Genomic DNA, 18,795 nt, shown 5'->3' on the forward strand with positions numbered 1-18,795 from the left:
AGACAACTAGAATTTCATCACAATTTAAAACATGTTTGTGCCACAAATCATGCCATCCAGGAAGTGAAGAAGTGGTTGAAAAAGCAGCTCACAGAATGAGAAAGGGTTTGCAGATGATGCTCCTGCTAAAGAACCTGCATCCACAATACACCATGAGCTCCTATAAGGCAACGAAAACCAAACCACCAGATTAAAAATGGGCAAAGGACTGCAATGAACACTTCTCCAACCACCTACAAATGGCCCATGAGCACGTGGGAATATGCACCCCATCATGAGTGGCTGGGAAAATGCAGGCACACCAAACACAAGGAGACGCCCCCTTCACACCCACCGGCACAGCCAGAACCGTCGGACGACATCGAGAGCTGGTGAGCGTGTGGAGAAACCGCAGCTCACAGCCGGCAGGTGGGAAGGCAACCCTGTGAGGCCGCTGTGGGAGACGATCTGGCACTTCATCTCATGGCTCCACACAGGGCCACCGTGTGCTCAGCAACTCCAGTGCTGGGCTGTGCCCCCAGGGGACGAGGAGGGGCCACGCCAGAACCCGGGAGCAAATGCTGACCGCACCTTTCGTCACAGCAGGCAGATAATGGGAAACAACAAACAGCCGGGCGTGGACTGTGAGACACGGAACGGAATATGACTCGGCCCTGAACGGGAATGATGGGGATGGCCCTGGGCGATGTCACGCTGAATGAAGGACCACGTAATGCTTGGCTCTGTTTACAGAAAGTGTCCAGGTCCGCAGCTTGCTGGGGCCGATGGACGTAGGGAGGGAGGGGAGTGAGCGCTGATGGATGCAGGGTTTCTGGGAGGTGATGAAACCTTCTGAAATTGTGTGTGGGTGATGATTATATAACTCTGAGAATTCACTAAAAACATCACATTGTACCTTTAACAAAACAGACAACTGGAGGAAGGACTCGGGTAAGTGAAGACAGAAAACTTTCAAGGGCTTCTGCCCCGACGGCCAGTGCGACTCGGCTGGGTCCTGCCTTCCCCAGTCGCCCCGCAGCCTCCCCTCCTCAGGCCCTTCCTGCTTTCCCTGGAGGAGGCCAGGTCCTCGCCTGATCCCCACCAACCCCAGCAGGGCAACTGCTGAGGAACAACGTGGCCTCTGGCTCCCCGGAGAGAGGCGCAGTGGCTCCCTGTGGCTCCCCCATGGTGGTACCCGGGCGTCTGCCTTGACTGCCCAGTGCCCTGAGCTGGCACTCACACAGCACCGTCAGAGACCCCCAGTCATCCTCAGTTCCCAACGCTAAGGGCTGCCTGGACACCAGAGCAATCCAAAGACCTCAGGGGAGGATTGCTCTGAGCCAGAGAAACAGCCTGTGTAACAGAAAAGCCTTTTAAGATCTTCACTAATGTTGAAAGGTTCATGCCTTTCACACCAGGGGCCTGGGATGCCTTTTCATCCCCGAGATGAAGTTCTCGGGTACGCACCACATGGCCCTTGCTTTTGACAAGCAGAGGCATCAAATCAACGCCAAAGCGCCCACCTCCTCCCGAGCCCACCCCAAGTGCATCGAGGGGAACACCCGTCTCGCCTTCCTGGGGGTGGGGAAGAGACGCCAACGTCCCCAGAACGCCCACATCCCAGGGCCCTGCAGAGCCCTGCTCCCCTCTGCAGCCACCCGCCCATCTGGGCCCCTGGGCCTCCAGGGCGCTACTACTTGGGGCATCACCCTCTGGCCCCCTCACCCTGCTCAGGGACAAGGACCTGACCACGACCCCTGCATGCTGGAAAGGGACCACTGAAACCAGCTCCAACCATCATCCCTGACTGGTCGGCCAGAGGAGTGCCCGGGGCCGCACGGCGCATTCTCTGCACCATCAGCCGTGGCTGCTCTACGTGCCGCCCACGCCAGGTCCCGGCTGAGCTTCTGTCCACACAGTTCTCCCTTTTGCTAAAGGACACATTTTACCACGTGCACCCACGCTCAGGGCTTCGCACCTGCAAGGCCTGGATGGCGCTGTTGTAGCAGGCCAGCTCTCCAGACACGCTCGGCGAGTTCAGGGCCAGGCGGTGCCACATGCGCGCCAAGTAGTCCTCACTCTCGGCCTTGAATTTCTGTATTTCCATCGAGAAATTCTGCCCGAGCTTGGCCTTCACGATGACCATGTGCTTGAAGATCAAGCTAAAGAAAGGGAAGGTAAGAAACCAATGTCGGGATCGGGTGGCAGAATTTTCAACGTGTGTGATGCGGCCCGGACTTATTCCTCCACTTCCTGCTTAAAAAGACAAAGCAAAGCAGAGTCCAGGGGAGTGGGGGTCTCGGGGCTGTGTGGGGTTTTCAGTCCCCGCTCTCCCTGTGTTGAATTCTCCTTGGGAAGTCAAGTCTTCCAGCACAAGTGGGAACCTGCAGAGGCCCAGGCAGAGGGGGGCAGCGAGGAGCAGGGGAGCACACGCCAGGCAGGGGTGCAGCAGGCGGTGGGGGGAGCACACTCCGGGCAGGGGTGCAGCAGGCGGTGGGGGGAGCACACTCCAGGCAGGGGTGCAGCAGGCGGTGGGGGGAGCACACTCCGGGGAGGGGTGCAGCAGGCGGTGGGGGGAGCACACTCCGGGGAGGGGTGCAGCAGGGGGTGGGGGGAGCACACTCCGGGCAGGGATGCAGCAGGGGGTGGGGGGAGCACACTCCGGAGAGGGGGTTCCGCAGGCGGTGGGGGGAGCACACTCTGGGGAGGGGTGCAGCAGGGGGTGGGGGGAGCACACTCCGGGCAGGGATGCAGCAGGGGGTGGGGGGAGCACCCTCCGGGGAGGGGGTTCCGCAGGCGGTGGGGGAGCACACTCCAGGTGGGGGTGCAGCACGTGGTGGGGGGAGCACACTCTGGTGGGGGAGCACTCCCCCGGTGGGGATGCAGTGTCTGGAGCACTCACAGGCGGTGGGCTGTCCTTGGCAGCACCTGCACGGCCTCGTCCAGCACCTTGAGGCCACCCTCCCAGTCGTCCTGGTCGGCGTGGCTGTGGAAGAGCAGGCCATAGAGCGCAGCACGGAGCGTCAGGTCGTCCTCAGCCCCTGGGAGGGAGAAGAAGGGGTGTCCTTGGAGCCGCCCGATCCCTCATCAAAGGCGCCCTCGGACCTTCCGGACTAAGCTACCCATCACAGTGCCCCTGAGGTGGAACCGTGGCTTCTCAGGTGCCCAGGCCGGCGCATGCCCCGCAGGGCTGATGTGAGCTGTGGACCTGCGTGGCCCCTCCAGCTGTCTTGTCTGCTTGCTGGTTTCTGCCTCTCACTCTCCATCTGCTTGGAGAATTCTGCATTCACAGACACAGCCCTGTGTTTCCACGTATTAAAGATCGGAGAGCAGGACTCGGGGTCCTTTCAGGAGTTCCATGGAACGCTCCCCCGCAGCCGAGGACACAGCGCCATGTGTGCGCTTGGGAGTCCACACGCTTGGCGCCCCGCAGCACGGGAACAGCCCCCGAGTCTCCGCACGGGCAGCAGAGCCATGTGACACACAGAGGCAAAGGTGTCCGCCTTCGGGGCACACGCAGAAACCGCCTGCCAGCTGGGAGGGGAGCCCCACCCAGCCTTCACAGGGCGCCCCGTGGGCCGTCAGTGCCCCCAAGTGCACGAAGCCAGCAGGGTGGGTCCTGGTGCTCTGATCCACATCTCTGTCCTCGTGAAACAACCCCCAGGGCTGACAAGAATCACATGCCCGGTTGTGGACAGAATGTAGTTATAACTGAGCAGTAACCAGGCTGTGCCCTGGCCACGTCCTTGTTGTTAAAAGTCGCCTGGACCCCATCGCTCCTGTAGATGGGGTCTCTGATGTAAGAATCCTAAGGCTTTGGTTGAAGGATCACTTAGGATGTTTCTCAGACCCTGAATGCCAGCAACCAGTGTGGAGTCCCCCACAGAGGAGCACGATAGGGACCGGCCCAGGAATGCCTTCCCAAGACCCTGCGCTCTTCCGGCAGTCAGCCATCTCCACACTTCCGTCCTCTCCAAAACCCTCAAGACCCCCAAACTCCTCAGGGAGGTGGGTCTGCGGCTGCATCCCCATCTCCGGCTCAGCCACCCCAGGATTAACCCTTTCTCTGCCGCAGCCTATTCTCTCAGTGGAAGGACTTGCTGTGTGCGTCGGGCTCGTGCTTGCAGGACCAGCAAGCCACACACACTGCTGGGGTTAGTACTCAACTTAGTAATTACACGTGGCCACACTTTTGTTTATTATTTTAAATCAACTTTGCCTCTCTAAATAGACTCTAAATGCTCAAGGTAGGTTCCACTTTTCTATTCCACAGCATTTAAAGATTTCCCAAATACACATGAGGACTCTTAACAGGGATAACTTTTTTAGCAGATAATTTTTTTTCTATAAACATGAATTGGTATTCTAATATGATTCTATTGTTCTAAAGTCAGTATGTGTTTTTGTATGTTTGTTTTGCAGCTGCTTTGTGTCCACGTTTTTTGTGGAGCTAGAAAAATGCGATTTATCTGTCAGCACAGCCGAGAGGCCAGACTTCACGGCAGCCACAACCAGGGGTGACAGTGTCCACTCTGGACTCAGGGGTGTGTGGCCCTGGACAAGGTTCACGAAACCAAAAATAACACTGTAAGCCCCCCAGCCAACTGAATGGACCCTCCTCTTGGCCCAGGGCCTTCCGAAGTGTACCTGAAAAACTAGTTTGGTGGGGTCGGGGGTGGTAGGGGGCAAGGGTGGACAGGTCTCATCACATCCCTTCTGCCTTTGGAGCCAGGCACAATGGACCAGCATCCACATGAAAACAGAGCTCTGAGGGCTGACGGAGTGGACGCTCTGTAGCAGTAAGATACCAAGTTCCAGTCTGACTCTACCAAAGCATCACACGACAGATCGCAGGCCTGAAAGAGATCCAGGTATTTTATACCCAAATATCTTTCTTCAACACACTTTCAAGTGGGGCCCGCGCAGCTGTCTCTTGCGGGGAAAAACTACATCCTGTTGAGAATCCCCTTTTCCCTCTCCAGGGCTGTTCCCTGAGCCAGGGGAGAATTAACCAAGAGTCTGGTGCCTTTTTGTCTGATAAGAGCTCGGAAGCCTGGAGGCTGCATCTGCAAGATAAAAACCCTGGTCTCCACAACTCCTCATCTAAACCTGGACATTCCTTTCTATCGATTCCAGGTCTTTAGATAATAACTCTTTCAACAAATTGTCAATCAGAAAGTCTTTGAATCTGCCAGTGACCTGGAAGCCTCCCCTCTGAGTTGTCCCACCTTCTGGACCAAACCAATGTGCACCAGACACGTATTTTGATGTCTCTGCCTGTAACTCCTGTTCCCCTAAAATGTACGAAACGAAGCTGTAAACCAACGACTGTGGGCCCATGTTCTCAGGACCTCCTGGGGCTGGGTCACGCATCACGCTCCTCACATGTGGCCCAGCATCAATCCCTTCAAATAGTTCACAGAGTTTGACTTTTTTCATGGACAGTCAGAAGGTCCCAGCTCTGGCTTCTTTGTATATTGAAAAGGAATTTCATGAGCTCATTCCTGAAGAGCACTCAGGTGCCTGTCATGCGTCAAACGCTGAACAGACATTATCTGGAGTTATTGCCAGGTGGCTTCATGTCAGGGCACGGGAATTTAAAAGCAACACATGTTTAAAATTGGGCTCAAGTCCTTCCCTTTCCTTGTACCTGGAGCCCATGGGTCTGTCTGTCCTGCTACAAACCTGGAAGAAAATATCCTTCGGTCGTCCCGCCGCCTTGGAAGTCAGCCGTGGGCCACTGGTGCAGAAGCAGTGTCTTCTCTTTCTCCTAAAGTAACGCAAGTAAATGACACGTATATTTGAAAGTTGCAAGACAGTCTTTCACCACGAGCTAAGAAACTCCCCCTCTGAGTCTCCTTAAACTGCTTGCTATTGCCATAGCTGCTGTAAATTAACCTGACAATGTTGTACCGGCCACTATCACCCACATTCTAAAGCTTAACAATATACAGCCAATTAATAGCTTAAGTTATTTTAATGTAAATTCTTGGCAAACAACTCAGGAATTGCCTCTTATTTCCCTTTAAAAACCCACTTGGAACTGCCTCTAATTGGAATGCATGTTCAGGACCACTTGAATCGATGCTTCCAGATGACAGCCTTCAAGCTTGGCCCAGGCAAACTCTCTACTTATACCAATTTTGCCTCAGCTTCTTCCTTTTAGGTTGACATCGTTTTGCTTTTCATTTCGTTATAGTAGGTAGCTAGTCAAACATGAGCGGGGCAGGAGAGGCCCCCCGCCCCGCACCAGGAACTTCAGGCAGCTATCAGGTGACGGTCAGGCAGCTGTTAACCGTCTCTCTAAAATAATAATTGGTCTCAGCCAGCACCAGGGAAAGGCCACCTCCCAAGAGACAGAAAAAACCTGAAACTGGTGATGAGCAGCTTCCCGATGAGATCTCAGGAGCTGGGCGAGCGGGCTCAAGCACACACACTACGAGGCAAAATGGCAGAGCTTCCCTGGCCTATGACCTCCCTCTAGGAACACGCGACTGGTAAGGGACGACCTCAAGTGAGCACGTGCAAAACTCCAGTAAGTACCCTGGGCGTGCGGCCCCTCCCAAGTGCGGGCAGCCACCGTGCATGCAGACAGCCCACCACCAGGGAAGCGTCTGGGGAGAAATCACGCAAGACTCTGGAAGTCGGTCAATGTATTGAGACAGCCAGGTGGGAAGGGGCCCCCAGAGACTCTCCGACCGGCCTGCTCACTGGGAGGAATGCGCACTGAGGGGGAGACACAGAGGCTCACGCCATTTGCAGCGGGGAGGAGCCCGGCCCCTCCTCCTCCCAGGTGAACCTGGGATCCATTCGGTGAGGTGGGAAGTGCACTGGCGGGAAACACTCTCTCGCTTCACTAAGAGCCTCTGTTTCCCCTTTTCTTCCTTTCTACCCAATAAAACCCTGCCTTTCTCACCCTTCAAATTGTCTACAAGCCTCATCTTTTGTGGCAGTGTGACAAGGACCCCGTCTTTAGCTGAACTGAGCAAAAGTCCCACAACAGTGGGAGACCCCAAGCCAAAGGTGAGCCATGCACGTGACCTCTCAGGTCTCCGCTCGGCCTCTTCCCAGTGTGCTTTCCTTCCCTTTCTTCGTGTTCTGAAGCTCTCTGATAAACTCACTCCTGCTCTGAGACGTGCCTCTGTCTCTCCTTCTGCTTTAGGCTCCTCAGTTGAAGTCTCTCTTCTGAGGAGGCAAGAACTGAGGTTGCTGCAGCCCGCTGCAGATTTGGCGCTGGTAACACACTTTGAGGTTGCTGCAGCCCCTGTGGGTTTGCCGCTGGTACCGAACTTCGGTGGTGTGTGACTCGAATACGTCTGCTGCTAACCATTTGGCTCTATCTAATTACAGATATTGCAGCAAAATTTCTGAAATACTAAGTCACAAAAAGTCTGCAGCTGCTCCCCTAACATCATTGAGAGCTTTTTCAACGACATGAAACATCTAAGTTGGTTTTGCGGCTCTAAATCAATGTGACGAAAAGCACGTTAGACAAAACTTAGGGAGGCAGTGAGAGCCAGTCTCAGAGGGAGTTCACCGCGGCAAATGCTGTATTAAAGAAGGATCTCAAATCAATAATCCAACTTTACATCATAAGGAACTAAAACACTAGCAGAAGGAAGGAAATAATAGAGATCAGAGCACAGACAAAAAAAGATAACAGAAAACAATAAAGTCTATTGTTTAAAAGTTGGTTCTTTAAAAAGGTCAACAAAATTGAGAAGCCTTTAGCTAACTAACAAAAAAAAAAAAAGGAAGACTATTCAAATAACTAAAATAAGTAATGCAAGTGGAGACATTACTACCGACCTCAGGGAGATAAAAAGGATTATAAGAAAATCCTATGAACATTTGCACACCAACAAATTAGATAATCTAGAAAAAATGAACAAATCCCTCCAAACACATCCAGACTGACTCAGGAAGAAACAGAAAATCTCAACAGACTTATAATAAGAGATTAAATTAGTAATCAAAAGCCTCTTAATAAAAAAAAATCCTGGACTAGATGGCTTCATCAGTGACTCCCATCAAACATTTAAAGAAGCATTAGCAACAATCCTTATTAACTCTTCAAAAATGTAAAGACAAAGAAACGCTCCTGGGTTCACTCTGTGAGGCCAGCATTACTCTGTTATCAAATCCAGATAAAGACATCACCAGAAAAGAAAGTTATAGACCAATATCCCTTATGAACATAGATGCAAAAATTCTCCCCAAAAGATTAGCAAATGAAATCCAACAGCATATTAAAAAGATGACTCATAATGACCAAGTGGGATCTGTGAGAGGTGCAAGGGCGGTCACTGTGGGCAGATCTGTCAGCGTGATGCACAGTATTCAGCATTAACAGAGCAAAGGAGAAAAACCACATGACCAGCTCAACGGATGGAGAAAAGGCATCTGGCAAGACCCAACACTATTTCATGACAAAAAACTCTCAGAAAACTAGAAATAGAAAATTCGTCAACATGATGAAGGGTCCTTATGGAAAAACCCACAGCTCACGCCACATGCAGTGGTGAGGCTGAAGCTCTCTCACTAAGACCAGGAACAAGACAAGGTCGCTGCTTCCACGGCTGCTATTCCACCGGAGGCTCTGACCAGAGCTACTGGATAACGAGGAAGAACACGGTGAGAGGCAGCCAGACTGTGTGTGCTACATTGGAAAAGAAGAGGTAAAACTATCTCTATTCACAGATGACATGATCCTATGCAGAGAAAATTCTTACAAATCCACAAGAAAGCAATAGAGTCAACTAATGAATTCAGAAAAGTTGCAGGGCACAAGATCAACACACAACAATCAGCTGTGTTTTTATGCACCAGGAATGAAAACTCCAAAAAGGAAATTAGGAAGAAAGTTCTACAGACTGAGCTGTGTGCCCCCAAAATTCATATCCCGAGACTCTAACCCCCACTGTGGTGGTATTTGGAGACAGGGCCTCTGGGAGGTAACTGAGGTTAGATAAGGTCACGAGAGTGGGGTCCTCACGATAAAGTTAGTGCACTTTCAGAAAAGACACCAGAGAGCTTGCTATCTCCTTCTGTGTGCCACATGAAGACATGGTGAGAAGGCAGCCAGGCTCTGTGTGCCATGAGACACGGCAAGCAGGCAGCCAGGCTCTGTGTGTGCCAGATGAAGACACAGCGAGAAGGCAGCCAGGGTGTGTGTGCCACATAAAGACACGGTGAGAAGGCAGCCAGGCATTCATGGCCAGGAAGATGTTCCTCACCAGAACCCAGCCACGCTGGCTCCCCGATCTCAGACTTCCAGGTTCAGACTTTGAGAAATAAATTAAGCCATCCAGTCTATGGTATTTTGTTACGGCAGCCCAAGCTAAGACAGAAAGCATTCCTGTTTATAACAGCACCTTAAAAAATTAAATACTTAGTAATAAATCTAACTAAAGAGGTGAAAGACTTGTATGCTGAAAACTATAAAAGGTTGCTGAAAGAAATTAAAGATCTAAATAAATGAAAAGATAGCCCATGTTCACGGATAGGAAGCCTTAACATTGTTAAAATGTCAATACTACCCAAAGCAGTATTCAACACAATCTCTATGGGTTGTAATAGTCTTTTTAAAAAATATATAATTTTAAAAAGTGATCCTCACATTCATATGGAATTAAAAAACTGATCCTCAAATTCATATGGAATTGCAAGGGGTCCCAAAGAGCTAAACAATCTTGAAAAACAACAAAGTTGGAGGACCCATGCTTCCCAACTTGGAAACATATTACAAAGCTACAGTGACTCAAACAGCATAGTATTGGCAAAATGATACCATATAGGCCAGTGAAATAGAATAGAGAGCCCAAAAATAAACGCTTGCATTTCTGGTCAAATTATTTTCAGCAACAGTGCCAAGACCATTCACTAGGGAATGCACAGTCTCTTCAAGTGGTGCTGGAAAAACTGGATATCCACATGCAAAAGAATGATGTTGAACCTTTACCTAATATCATATGCAAAAATTAACTCAAATGGATCAAAGATCTAAACTTAAGAGCTAAAGCTACAAAATTCTCAGAAGAAAATAATGGAGAAAATCCTCATGGTATTGGATGTAGCAATGACCAGGGATAGGACACTAAAGATATAGGCAACAAAAGAAAAACATAGATAAATTGGACCTCTTAAAAATTAGGAACATTTGTACATCAAATGGCATGATCAAATGAGTGAAAAGTTAACCCACAGAATGGGAGAAAATACTTGCACATCAGGTATCTGCTAAGTGATTAATATCCAGGCTCCGTCCTGAGGCTCTCTGGCCATGAATCTCCGTCTGTTATGGACCTCACCATCTGCAGGCCCTCCCTTCACGGGGCCCTGCAAGACACTGCAGGTTTGTAGGAACCACATATCTGGGTCAGCCAGGATTCTTGGTCACAAGTAGTAAAAATCTACTCTGGTCTTCCTGGGCAGCCAGAAAATGTGCTGGGCAGCGCCAGTGGAAGGCTAAGCCCTGGGGCCAGGAAGCTGCATCTTGCCCACAGGATGGCCACATGTGGGTTGGCAGGTTGGCAGGTTGGCAGGCCAGGTGGAGTAGCCTTGGCTTGCCTCTGTACTCTCCAGTCTGGCTCCAGAGGCAGTTCTGCAGAGCTCAGACCCAGGCTTCCTGGGGGAGCCAGTCCAGGAGGGTCCCTTTGCCTAGACCATACTGGATGAGGAGGCACTGCCCCGGAGGAGGCCAGCATAGGGAGAGGCTGGGGTGGGCTGGACAGCCCAGAGGCCCCAACACAGCCTTTTCAAAGTCAGGCCAAGAAGCTGCCTTGGGAATGCATCTGAAGATCTGTGCAGTGGCTTCTGTGGCGGCGCCCACTGCCTGTGCCTGCTGTCTTGTGCCCCACTCCCCTGTCCTCCTCCTCCCACTGGAGCTTCGGGTTATGCGGCTGCTCCTCTTAGAAGGGCTCCGTTTTGTGGGTTCTCTGTGGCTGACTCCTGATTCCCGGTTACGGCTGAGGCCAGAAGAGAGCTCAGAGTGGGCTGGACTGGCTCAGCCCTGGTCTAAAGACTGACCCCAACCCAAGAGTCTCAGCCTCTTCCCAGGAGGAGGGGTTGCCTCCCCATCTCCCAGCAGGGAGCTGCGTCCACAGACCTGTGAGCCAGGAGCACGAAGCCCTCACCAACTCCAGAGCCTACTCAGGAAGCCCAGTCCACAAGGCCAAGGCTTGTCCTGCAAATCTGTGCCCAGGGAGAAGCTGGCCAGGCTCCTGCTCTTGGGGAGAGGCCTGCAGGACCACTCCAGGACCCAAGCCCAGCCTCCCTCCAACAACCCTAGAAGGAGGTGCACTCTTGGATCCACATGGCCCCTCTCTTGCAACCATCCTCCCTGGGTTGCCCCATCCCCTGGGCCTTGGGGGCTCTACTCCCTGCCACCCCACTCTGCCTTAAGCCTCCAGAGGCACCTGTGGCTCAGCCCCTGCCCCCTGCCCTGCCCTCTGCTTGCTGTTCCTCCGGGTCACCCTCTCTCACAGCAGGTGGGGCCTGTCCTCCCTGCCTAGAAACCAAGCCGCTTAAGGAAGGGACTGTGCTGGCCTCGCTCTCTACCCACTGCTGTGTGTCTCCAGTTCTGAGAGCCCCTCGGTGCATGTATGCTGCTGGGGGAGGTCAGGGCTGAGCACCGAGTCCAGCAGGGGGCCCCGCAGTGCTGGCACTTGGGGACCCCCCTTAGCCCCCTCCCCTCCTCGGCTGGTGCTGGTGCACCCTCTGGGAGGCCTGTGGGGTCTTTCTTTGGGAGCCTCTCCAGTCCTTTCTGGAAGACCCGATAGAGGCCTCAGTGGGAGTCAGGAGCCCCTCCAGGGCTGGCGCACCTGCTTTCTGGCCTCTGTCTTGTTGATGATGCCAATGATCCTCTTCAGGGCACCCTTGGCCTTCTTCCTGTAGACGGCTGAGGACAGGAGCGGGAGCCAGGCGTTCCAGTAGTGCCGTGCGGCCAGCATCACCAGGGTGCTGCTGCCCGCGATGCCTCCAAACCTGAAAGAGGGCAGGTCATGACACGGTGGCTCCACCTGGGCCCACCTGGAGCTGCTGGACCAGGAGGGACAGGAAGGTCGGGCGCCCAGGGCCCATCCACGCGCTTGCTCCCTCCCGGGCATGTGACTTGCTCAGGTGTCCCTGCTGCATCCTCCCCAGTGGGCCTTTCTGGGCAGCACAGGGTCAGACCCCCACCAAGGTCAGGCTGTATTAGCCCAGGCAGGTACAAGGGCAAGAGGGGGCCACCACACCTCCTTGAAGACTGTGCCCTGAACTGGCCACACTGTCCACCTCGCCCTCCCTGGCAGGAGCCCTCCCTTGGGCCCACAGGACAGACCACAGCCTTGGTGAGCACAGGGGTCTGGCACAGCAGGGGATGGACACAGCCCCCACAGCACCACCCCAGCCCCTTTAGAGCCATGCACCTGGCGCTCTCCGTGAAGGCCTTGGCTGCCACCAGCCGCAGCTGCTTCCGGCCCTTCAGGTTCTCCATGATGCTCCTGCCCTGGATGCCCGTGGCCGTGCACAGCATCTCTGCCACCAGCCGGGACTCCTCGCTGCAGGACACAGGGCCAGTGAGGAGGGAGACCCCTGTGGCCCACCTTGGATCCTCCCTCCCTGGGTCACGGTCACTGACCTGTGAACTGCACAGGTGGTATTTTAAGACGGGCACCTCCTGGCCCATGAGCACATGTGCACAGGGCTCCGCCCTCCCCGAATCTGAGCCAGCCTCAGGGACTCGCCAGACTGCAGGGATGCAAGGCCCTGGTCCTCTGAGGCCTGGAGTGCCCACGTGTGGCCTGGGCGCTGGAGACAGCCACCCTGGGAATGCTCTCAACCATGGAGCTGGCAGCCACATGGCAATGGTGGGAGTGGGCTGTGGGGACATCCAGCCAGTGGACCCTCAAGACTGTCACCCCAGCTGACTCTCACAGTAACCTTATGAGAGACCCCAACTCAAAACTCACTGGCTGTGTCCAGTCAGTCCCCAGAACCGTGGCGCAGAATCACTAACTGTTTTTTTAATGACTAATCTTTAGAGGGGCTTGTGCAGCAACAGATCCACAGAACCAGCCCCTCTTTGGGGGCCGCTCCCCTCTACGGGCCCTGCTGCCCGGGCCCACATGGAAGTCTGGCCTCAGAAGGTCCACTCTGCACCCAGAGCTTGGCTGGGCGCACACTCCTGGGTGTCAACAGCAGCATCAGCTCCACGGCTCCTCATCCCTGGACATTCGCTGCTCCAGTGCTGCCGTGGCTGGGGCTGCAACACCACACACAGTAAGGCAGGATTCCCGCAATGGACGGGGAGCACGCCTTTGTGGCTCAGCTCAGAGGAGGCACCGGATTTATTCTCTGAGAAAGATGCTGGTTCACGGGTAGACTCCCTTCATGGACCAGGGTCCAGAGCCAGGGACCTGCTTGCAGGAGCAGACAGCTGCTTCTGCCCCTCTGTCCCGAAGGAGTCAAAAGAGGAAGGCGCTGCCCCTTGGCCTGCATGGACCCGTAGTGCCCAAAGCAAGCCGGTGGTGTGAAGCTGAAACCACCTTCTAAGGCGGGCATGGCGACCTAGGCAGGGCAGGAAGGAGGGTTCCGTTTCCTAGGTACTGCCGTCCTAAACATTTTGATCTGTGTTAGGCAGTTGTTGAGTGTTCCATAAATGCCAGTGAGTGAGGTCTGCTCCTTCCATCTGTAGCCTCAGTGACTTCCCCCAGCTTTGCTCCGTCAGCTGCTGAAAGAGGAATGTTAAAATCTACAGCTAGAACCGTAGATGGATCCATGTTTCACTTCCTGTATTTTCAAGCTCTGCTATGAGGTGAACACACATTTAGCATTTTTATGTCTTCTTGAAGATTTAATCCTTTATGATGAGGAAGGTCTACCTCGGATAGTGTGCCTGGGCCGTTGAACCGCCACACCAGCTTTCTCGTGGTTGGCGCTTGCACAGTGCCTCTCTCCCGTCTTTTTGCCTTTAATCTGTGTCTTTACATTTGAAGAGGGTCTCCTGTACATAGTTGATCATTGGGTCTTGCTCCTATGTTCTGTGGGATAAACTGCATTTTAACTGCAGTGCTGGTTCGTTTACATTTAATGGAATGACTGTTATGACCAGGGTCAAATCCACCATTTGCTCCTTGCTTTCCTGTTGACTTACATGTTCTTTGTTCCTTTCCTCCCTTTTTTTTGCATGAACTAAATATTTTTAGTATCCCAATTCATATCCTCTATCAGATTTTTCGTTATATCTCTTTGCTTCATTCCATTTCTTAGCACTTGCTCTGGGGATTGCAGTATGCGTCCTTCACCACCCACGTCTACCTCACCCGAGTCCTACTCCACGTCACGTGCGGCAGGAGGGCCCTTGGAATCGCTGCCTCTCAGCCCATCCCGTCTATTTCCACTGCCCTGCATCTTGCCTCTATATTATGAAAAATCCCACAATAGGATCTTATTTTTGCTTTAAAAGGTCAAGTGTTTCTTGAAGAATTTAAGAACTGAAAGGGAAAAAAGTCTTTTATGTTTACCCCCAAATTTACCATTTTTCATGTTTTTCATCTCCTCTAGCATGTCCTCTTCTAAGGATTGGCTGGGAATGGATCCTCTTAGCTTTTATTAGTCTTAAAATGTCTTGATTCTGTATTCATTTCTGAGGACTATTGCTGGTGGATATAGAATTCTAGATTGACAGGTTTTCTTTTTCAACACTTAAAAACCATCACCCTTTGTATTCTGGTTTGCATTGTCTCTGATGAGAAGCCAGCAGCAATTCTTGCCCTGGTTTTCCTGTATGCACAGATCCATGCCCACGCTAACTTCTTTCCAGGATCTTCTCCCGGTCTTTGGTCTTCGGCAATGTGACTACAATTCCCCCACGATGGAGCCAGGCGTGGTTCGCTTTGCGTTTATCCCACTTGGGGTTCCTTGAAAGTCTTGGATCTCCAGGTTGATATTTTTAATTCAACTTGTAAAATTTTCAGCCATTATGTTTTCAAATGTGTGTATTTTGGCCTCCCCCGGCTGCCTCTGTCTTCCTGAGACTCCAGTTGCACTCAGGTTAGACCCCCTGCTATGGCACCCCGGTCACAGAGTGAAAGCTCTATGGCCCCACTGGTCGCAGACGGAAAGCTCTGTTCATTTAGTTTCTCCGTTTTTCTCCTTGTGCTTCGGTTTTCAGAGTCTGCTGGCCTGGGTTCGAAGTTACTGATCATTCTTCAGTGTCCAGCCTGATGATACGCTCTTCCAGTGGCATTTCCATTTCAGACACTTTGTTTTTCATTTCTAGGAATTCCATTCAGTTACTTTATTATAGGTTCCATTCTTTATTGAAATTCCTGTCTGTACACTAGTTATTTCCATTGAAAATCTGTGATTATATTGACAGCAGCTGTTTTCGACTCCTTGTCTGCTCATGTCAACATACACCACAGCTGGGTCCATCGGCTGTTTTTTTTCATCCTGGTTATAAGTCACATTTTCTTGCTTTTGTGCACATCTAGTAATTTCTGACTTTGTGCTGGACATTGTGAGGGCTCAACTGCTGAAAGTGTGGACTGTGTCAACTTCCTTTAAAGAGTGTTGGGTTTTGTTCTGACAGGCAGTTAATTACTGGTGGCTCAGCTTCATCCTACTGACATGTGGTTTAGGCTTTGTTGGGGCAAGTCTGCACTCACCCCATTGCTAAGGTGTGTCTTTCTGAATGCCTGGAGTTCAGTGAGGTACCCCCTGATGTGAGCTGGTCATAACTCCAACTTCTCTTAGCACAGGATGGCCTCTGGCATCTTGTCAGCTTACAGACCCCTCCATACCTGTTTTCTGCCAGGCCTGGAATGTAGTCCTGCGCACACATCATTTACCACCAGGCAGGCCACAGACTCATGGGTGGCTCCACAGAACGAGGGCCCTGCCCCACATGCCCACGTCACGTCCTAGACACCTCAGCTGCTGCAGCCCCAAGCCCTGACCTGTTTCTCCCCACGACTCTTCCATCTGAGGCCCACTCCCCAGGCTGCAGTGTGGGAAGCTCCCTGAGGCAGAATGCAGAGCCCACTTCTGATATTTCCTTCTAGCAAGAATGGCTGCCTTGTACTGCCTGCTATCCAACAGCTAAAAACAACTGTCTCATGTATATTTTCAAGTTTTACAGTTTTTCTTTTTCACAGCACAAGAGTATGACACCCATTATGCTTTCAAGGCCAGAACTAGGTGACTTTTAAATTTATATTAATAACATTACATATAAATATACATAATACATAATATATAAATATATATAAAATCACTGTTGGTGATAACGTTAAATAAAAATGTTGAGCTGAGTTGGAAGGTCCAAATGACACTCTTAGACTATTGTTCTTTACGCATTTTGTGTGTATTTTAAGAATCTCATGAAATTTCTTATTCATATAAATTCCTTGACATTAATAGCATAAGTATGAAACTGATTTGGTAACTACACATTCACAAATTGAGAGTATGAACTGATTAGTAACTGTTCTACTTTTCACCAAGAACGGAAAGCCACTTTGCCATTAGTGTAAAATGCTATCATAAAAGCTACACTGTGACAAATTCCATGCTAGACTTTCTACACATAATTTTCAAAATGGAAAGAAATTAGGATGAAGAACTGAAATACGTGTAAACTTTTTAAAGTATCTCTTACAAAGGCTGATCGTCTGCTGCATGTGGGCATGGGTCCTGCTGGACTCGGGGAGGGCCTGTGGCTCTGACAGTGACCAGCGAGGTGACGTCATCTCCTGCTGAGCAGCAGCCTGCGGGGTTTCTCCAGCCTCCTGCACCCAGGCTGCCCGCACCCAGGATCACCCGCCTGTGGCACCCAGGCTGCCCGCACCCAGGATCACCCGCCTGTGGCACCCAGGCTGCCCGCACCCAGGATCACCCGCCTGTGGCACCCAGGCTGCCCGCACCCAGGATCACCCGCCTGTGGCACCCAGGCTGCCCGCACCCAGGATCACCCGCCTGTGGCGCCCAGGCTGCCCGCACCCAGGATCGCCCGCCTGTGGCGCCCAGGCTGCCCGCACGCAGGATCGCCCGCCTGTGGCGCCCAGGCTGCCCGCACGCAGGATCGCCCGCCTGTGGCGCCCAGGCTGCCCGCACGCAGGATCGCCCGCCTGTGGCTGTGGAAACCCACCCACGCTGCACCCAGGGCAGAGGGGCTCCTGCTGGGCGCAATGACACCAAGTGCCACTAGAGGACAGCAATGGTCCACAAGGACTTTCCAAAAGTCCTCACATGGAAATCCAATTTTTCCAGTCTCACATGACCTCTCCTTTTCCCTGTTACCATATGTATAAATTTACAGCTTTAGCTAATTTAACAGAAAAATTGATTTTTAAGTCAACTTACACAGCAGTGGCAGGGCCAGGGCGCCCAGCCCCGACATCCTCCTGTTGTGTGCTGCTGTGCCCTCAACACTTGGGGAAGTAATGCTAACTCAGTTATGAGGAGGCTCTGTGCAGAGCACTGTGCACCATCACCTCTGTGACGCTGTCTTTGTAGTTTATTTCTCTTAGAAATAATGTTTGTTCTGTTCTGTTTGGAGACAGAGTCTCGCTGTGCCACCCAGGCTGGAGTGCAGTGGCACAATCACGGCTTGCTGCAGCCTCGACCTACAGGCTGCTTACGAGGATGAATTAAGTTCAGCTCACTCAGACCCCCTGTAGCCCCTTTCAACTGACCTGTGTGGCCAGTGACCGCATGACACTTAATCCCCACCTATCACCTTGGCACCTACAATGTCATGCCAGCCTCTCATCTTCCGGTCCCCACCGTGACCCTGGTGACTCACCTTCCCGGCGAGGACCACAACACCCACACTTCCCTTAGCTCATCCTTCCTGCTCTACCAGCGGATGTTACCTGCGCTTTTCCTTCACTTTTGTATTGCCAAAATCCATCCTTTCGTCAAAATGCTTCCTTCTTTGTCAACAAGTTAATCCTAAAAGTGGAATATCATGAACACCATGTTTCTCACTGGAGAGTCTGGCTGTAAATGACTTGGTTTCCCAGACTCTCTAATTGGTGTGCCCCACTGAACTGTCCCCACCCGTCATGTGAGGGACTCTGTTTCCCCGCCCGCCCTCCCCAGGGTCCTCCTGAGCCGCCTGATGCGGTCAGGCAGCTCTCTCTGCACAGCGTCCATCTGGGGACAGCTCTTGACTACTTTCCCGGGTTGAATCTGTTATTTCTAGCATCCCACATATCTTTCTTTTTTTTTTTGGTTTACTTCCTTGTTTTTCTGGATCATATCCTCAAGAAACTTTCTAAAAATGGTGTATGGGAAGTATACTCTCTGGGTCCTTTTGTCTAAAATGGCTTATTTTGACCTGATACGTGACTGACAGTTTGGGTGAGCTCGAATTCGAGGCTGAAAACTACCTCCACTTGGAATGTTCTATTTTCTTTCTGCTTCAAGTGGTGGCTGCTGAGAAGGCTGGGGCAGTTCTATTTCCTGCTCCTCTGATCTCGGCCTGGGGTCAGTCAGAGACTTCCAGAGACACCTCTGATCCCAGCCTGGTGTCTCAGCATGTCCAGAGCCAGGCAGATGTATTTTCAGCCTCAGCACATCCAGGGCCTGAGGGGCCAGGGTGGGTGGCCGGCGTCTCCTGCTTATGCCCGAGCTGCAGGGCTGGGGATGCACCCCCGGCCCCACCTGCACAGGAAGGCCAGGGAGGGACACCAAAGCAGGCGAGTTTCCTTTTGGAAGCAAATTGATTTGTATTACAGACTGCAGGGAAAACGTAACCTCTAGCCTCTGACAGAGGGATGCCAAGAGGGGGGCCTGGCACGGAATCCTGTCCATATGGTTTTGGAA

At 52.1% G+C, this 18,795-nt stretch overlaps 1 protein-coding gene across 11 annotated transcripts in view; it reads right to left on the reverse strand.

Moving 5' to 3' along the window:
• The window catches only part of CFAP46 (cilia and flagella associated protein 46), a 133,828-nt gene that overhangs the window by 73,395 nt on the left and 41,638 nt on the right, over positions 1–18,795 (reverse strand). For all 11 annotated transcript variants that reach the window (XR_012418304.1, XR_012418303.1, XR_012418302.1 and 8 more), the window contains exons 23-27: positions 12,390–12,521; positions 11,802–11,964; positions 5,665–5,749; positions 2,882–3,020; positions 1,958–2,141 (exon numbers count right to left, since the gene is read on the reverse strand). Coding sequence is in view for 7 of the 11 variants with exons in the window: in XM_045361769.3 (XP_045217704.2) it covers positions 1,958–2,141; positions 2,882–3,020; positions 5,665–5,749; positions 11,802–11,964; positions 12,390–12,521 (703 nt within the window). In the remaining 4 variants the exon portion in view is untranslated. The remainder of the gene's footprint in view (positions 1–1,957; positions 2,142–2,881; positions 3,021–5,664; positions 5,750–11,801; positions 11,965–12,389; positions 12,522–18,795) is intronic.

The sequence above is a fragment of the Macaca fascicularis genome, chromosome 9, assembly GCF_037993035.2.
Source record: "Macaca fascicularis isolate 582-1 chromosome 9, T2T-MFA8v1.1".
NCBI lineage: Eukaryota > Metazoa > Chordata > Mammalia > Primates > Cercopithecidae > Macaca > Macaca fascicularis.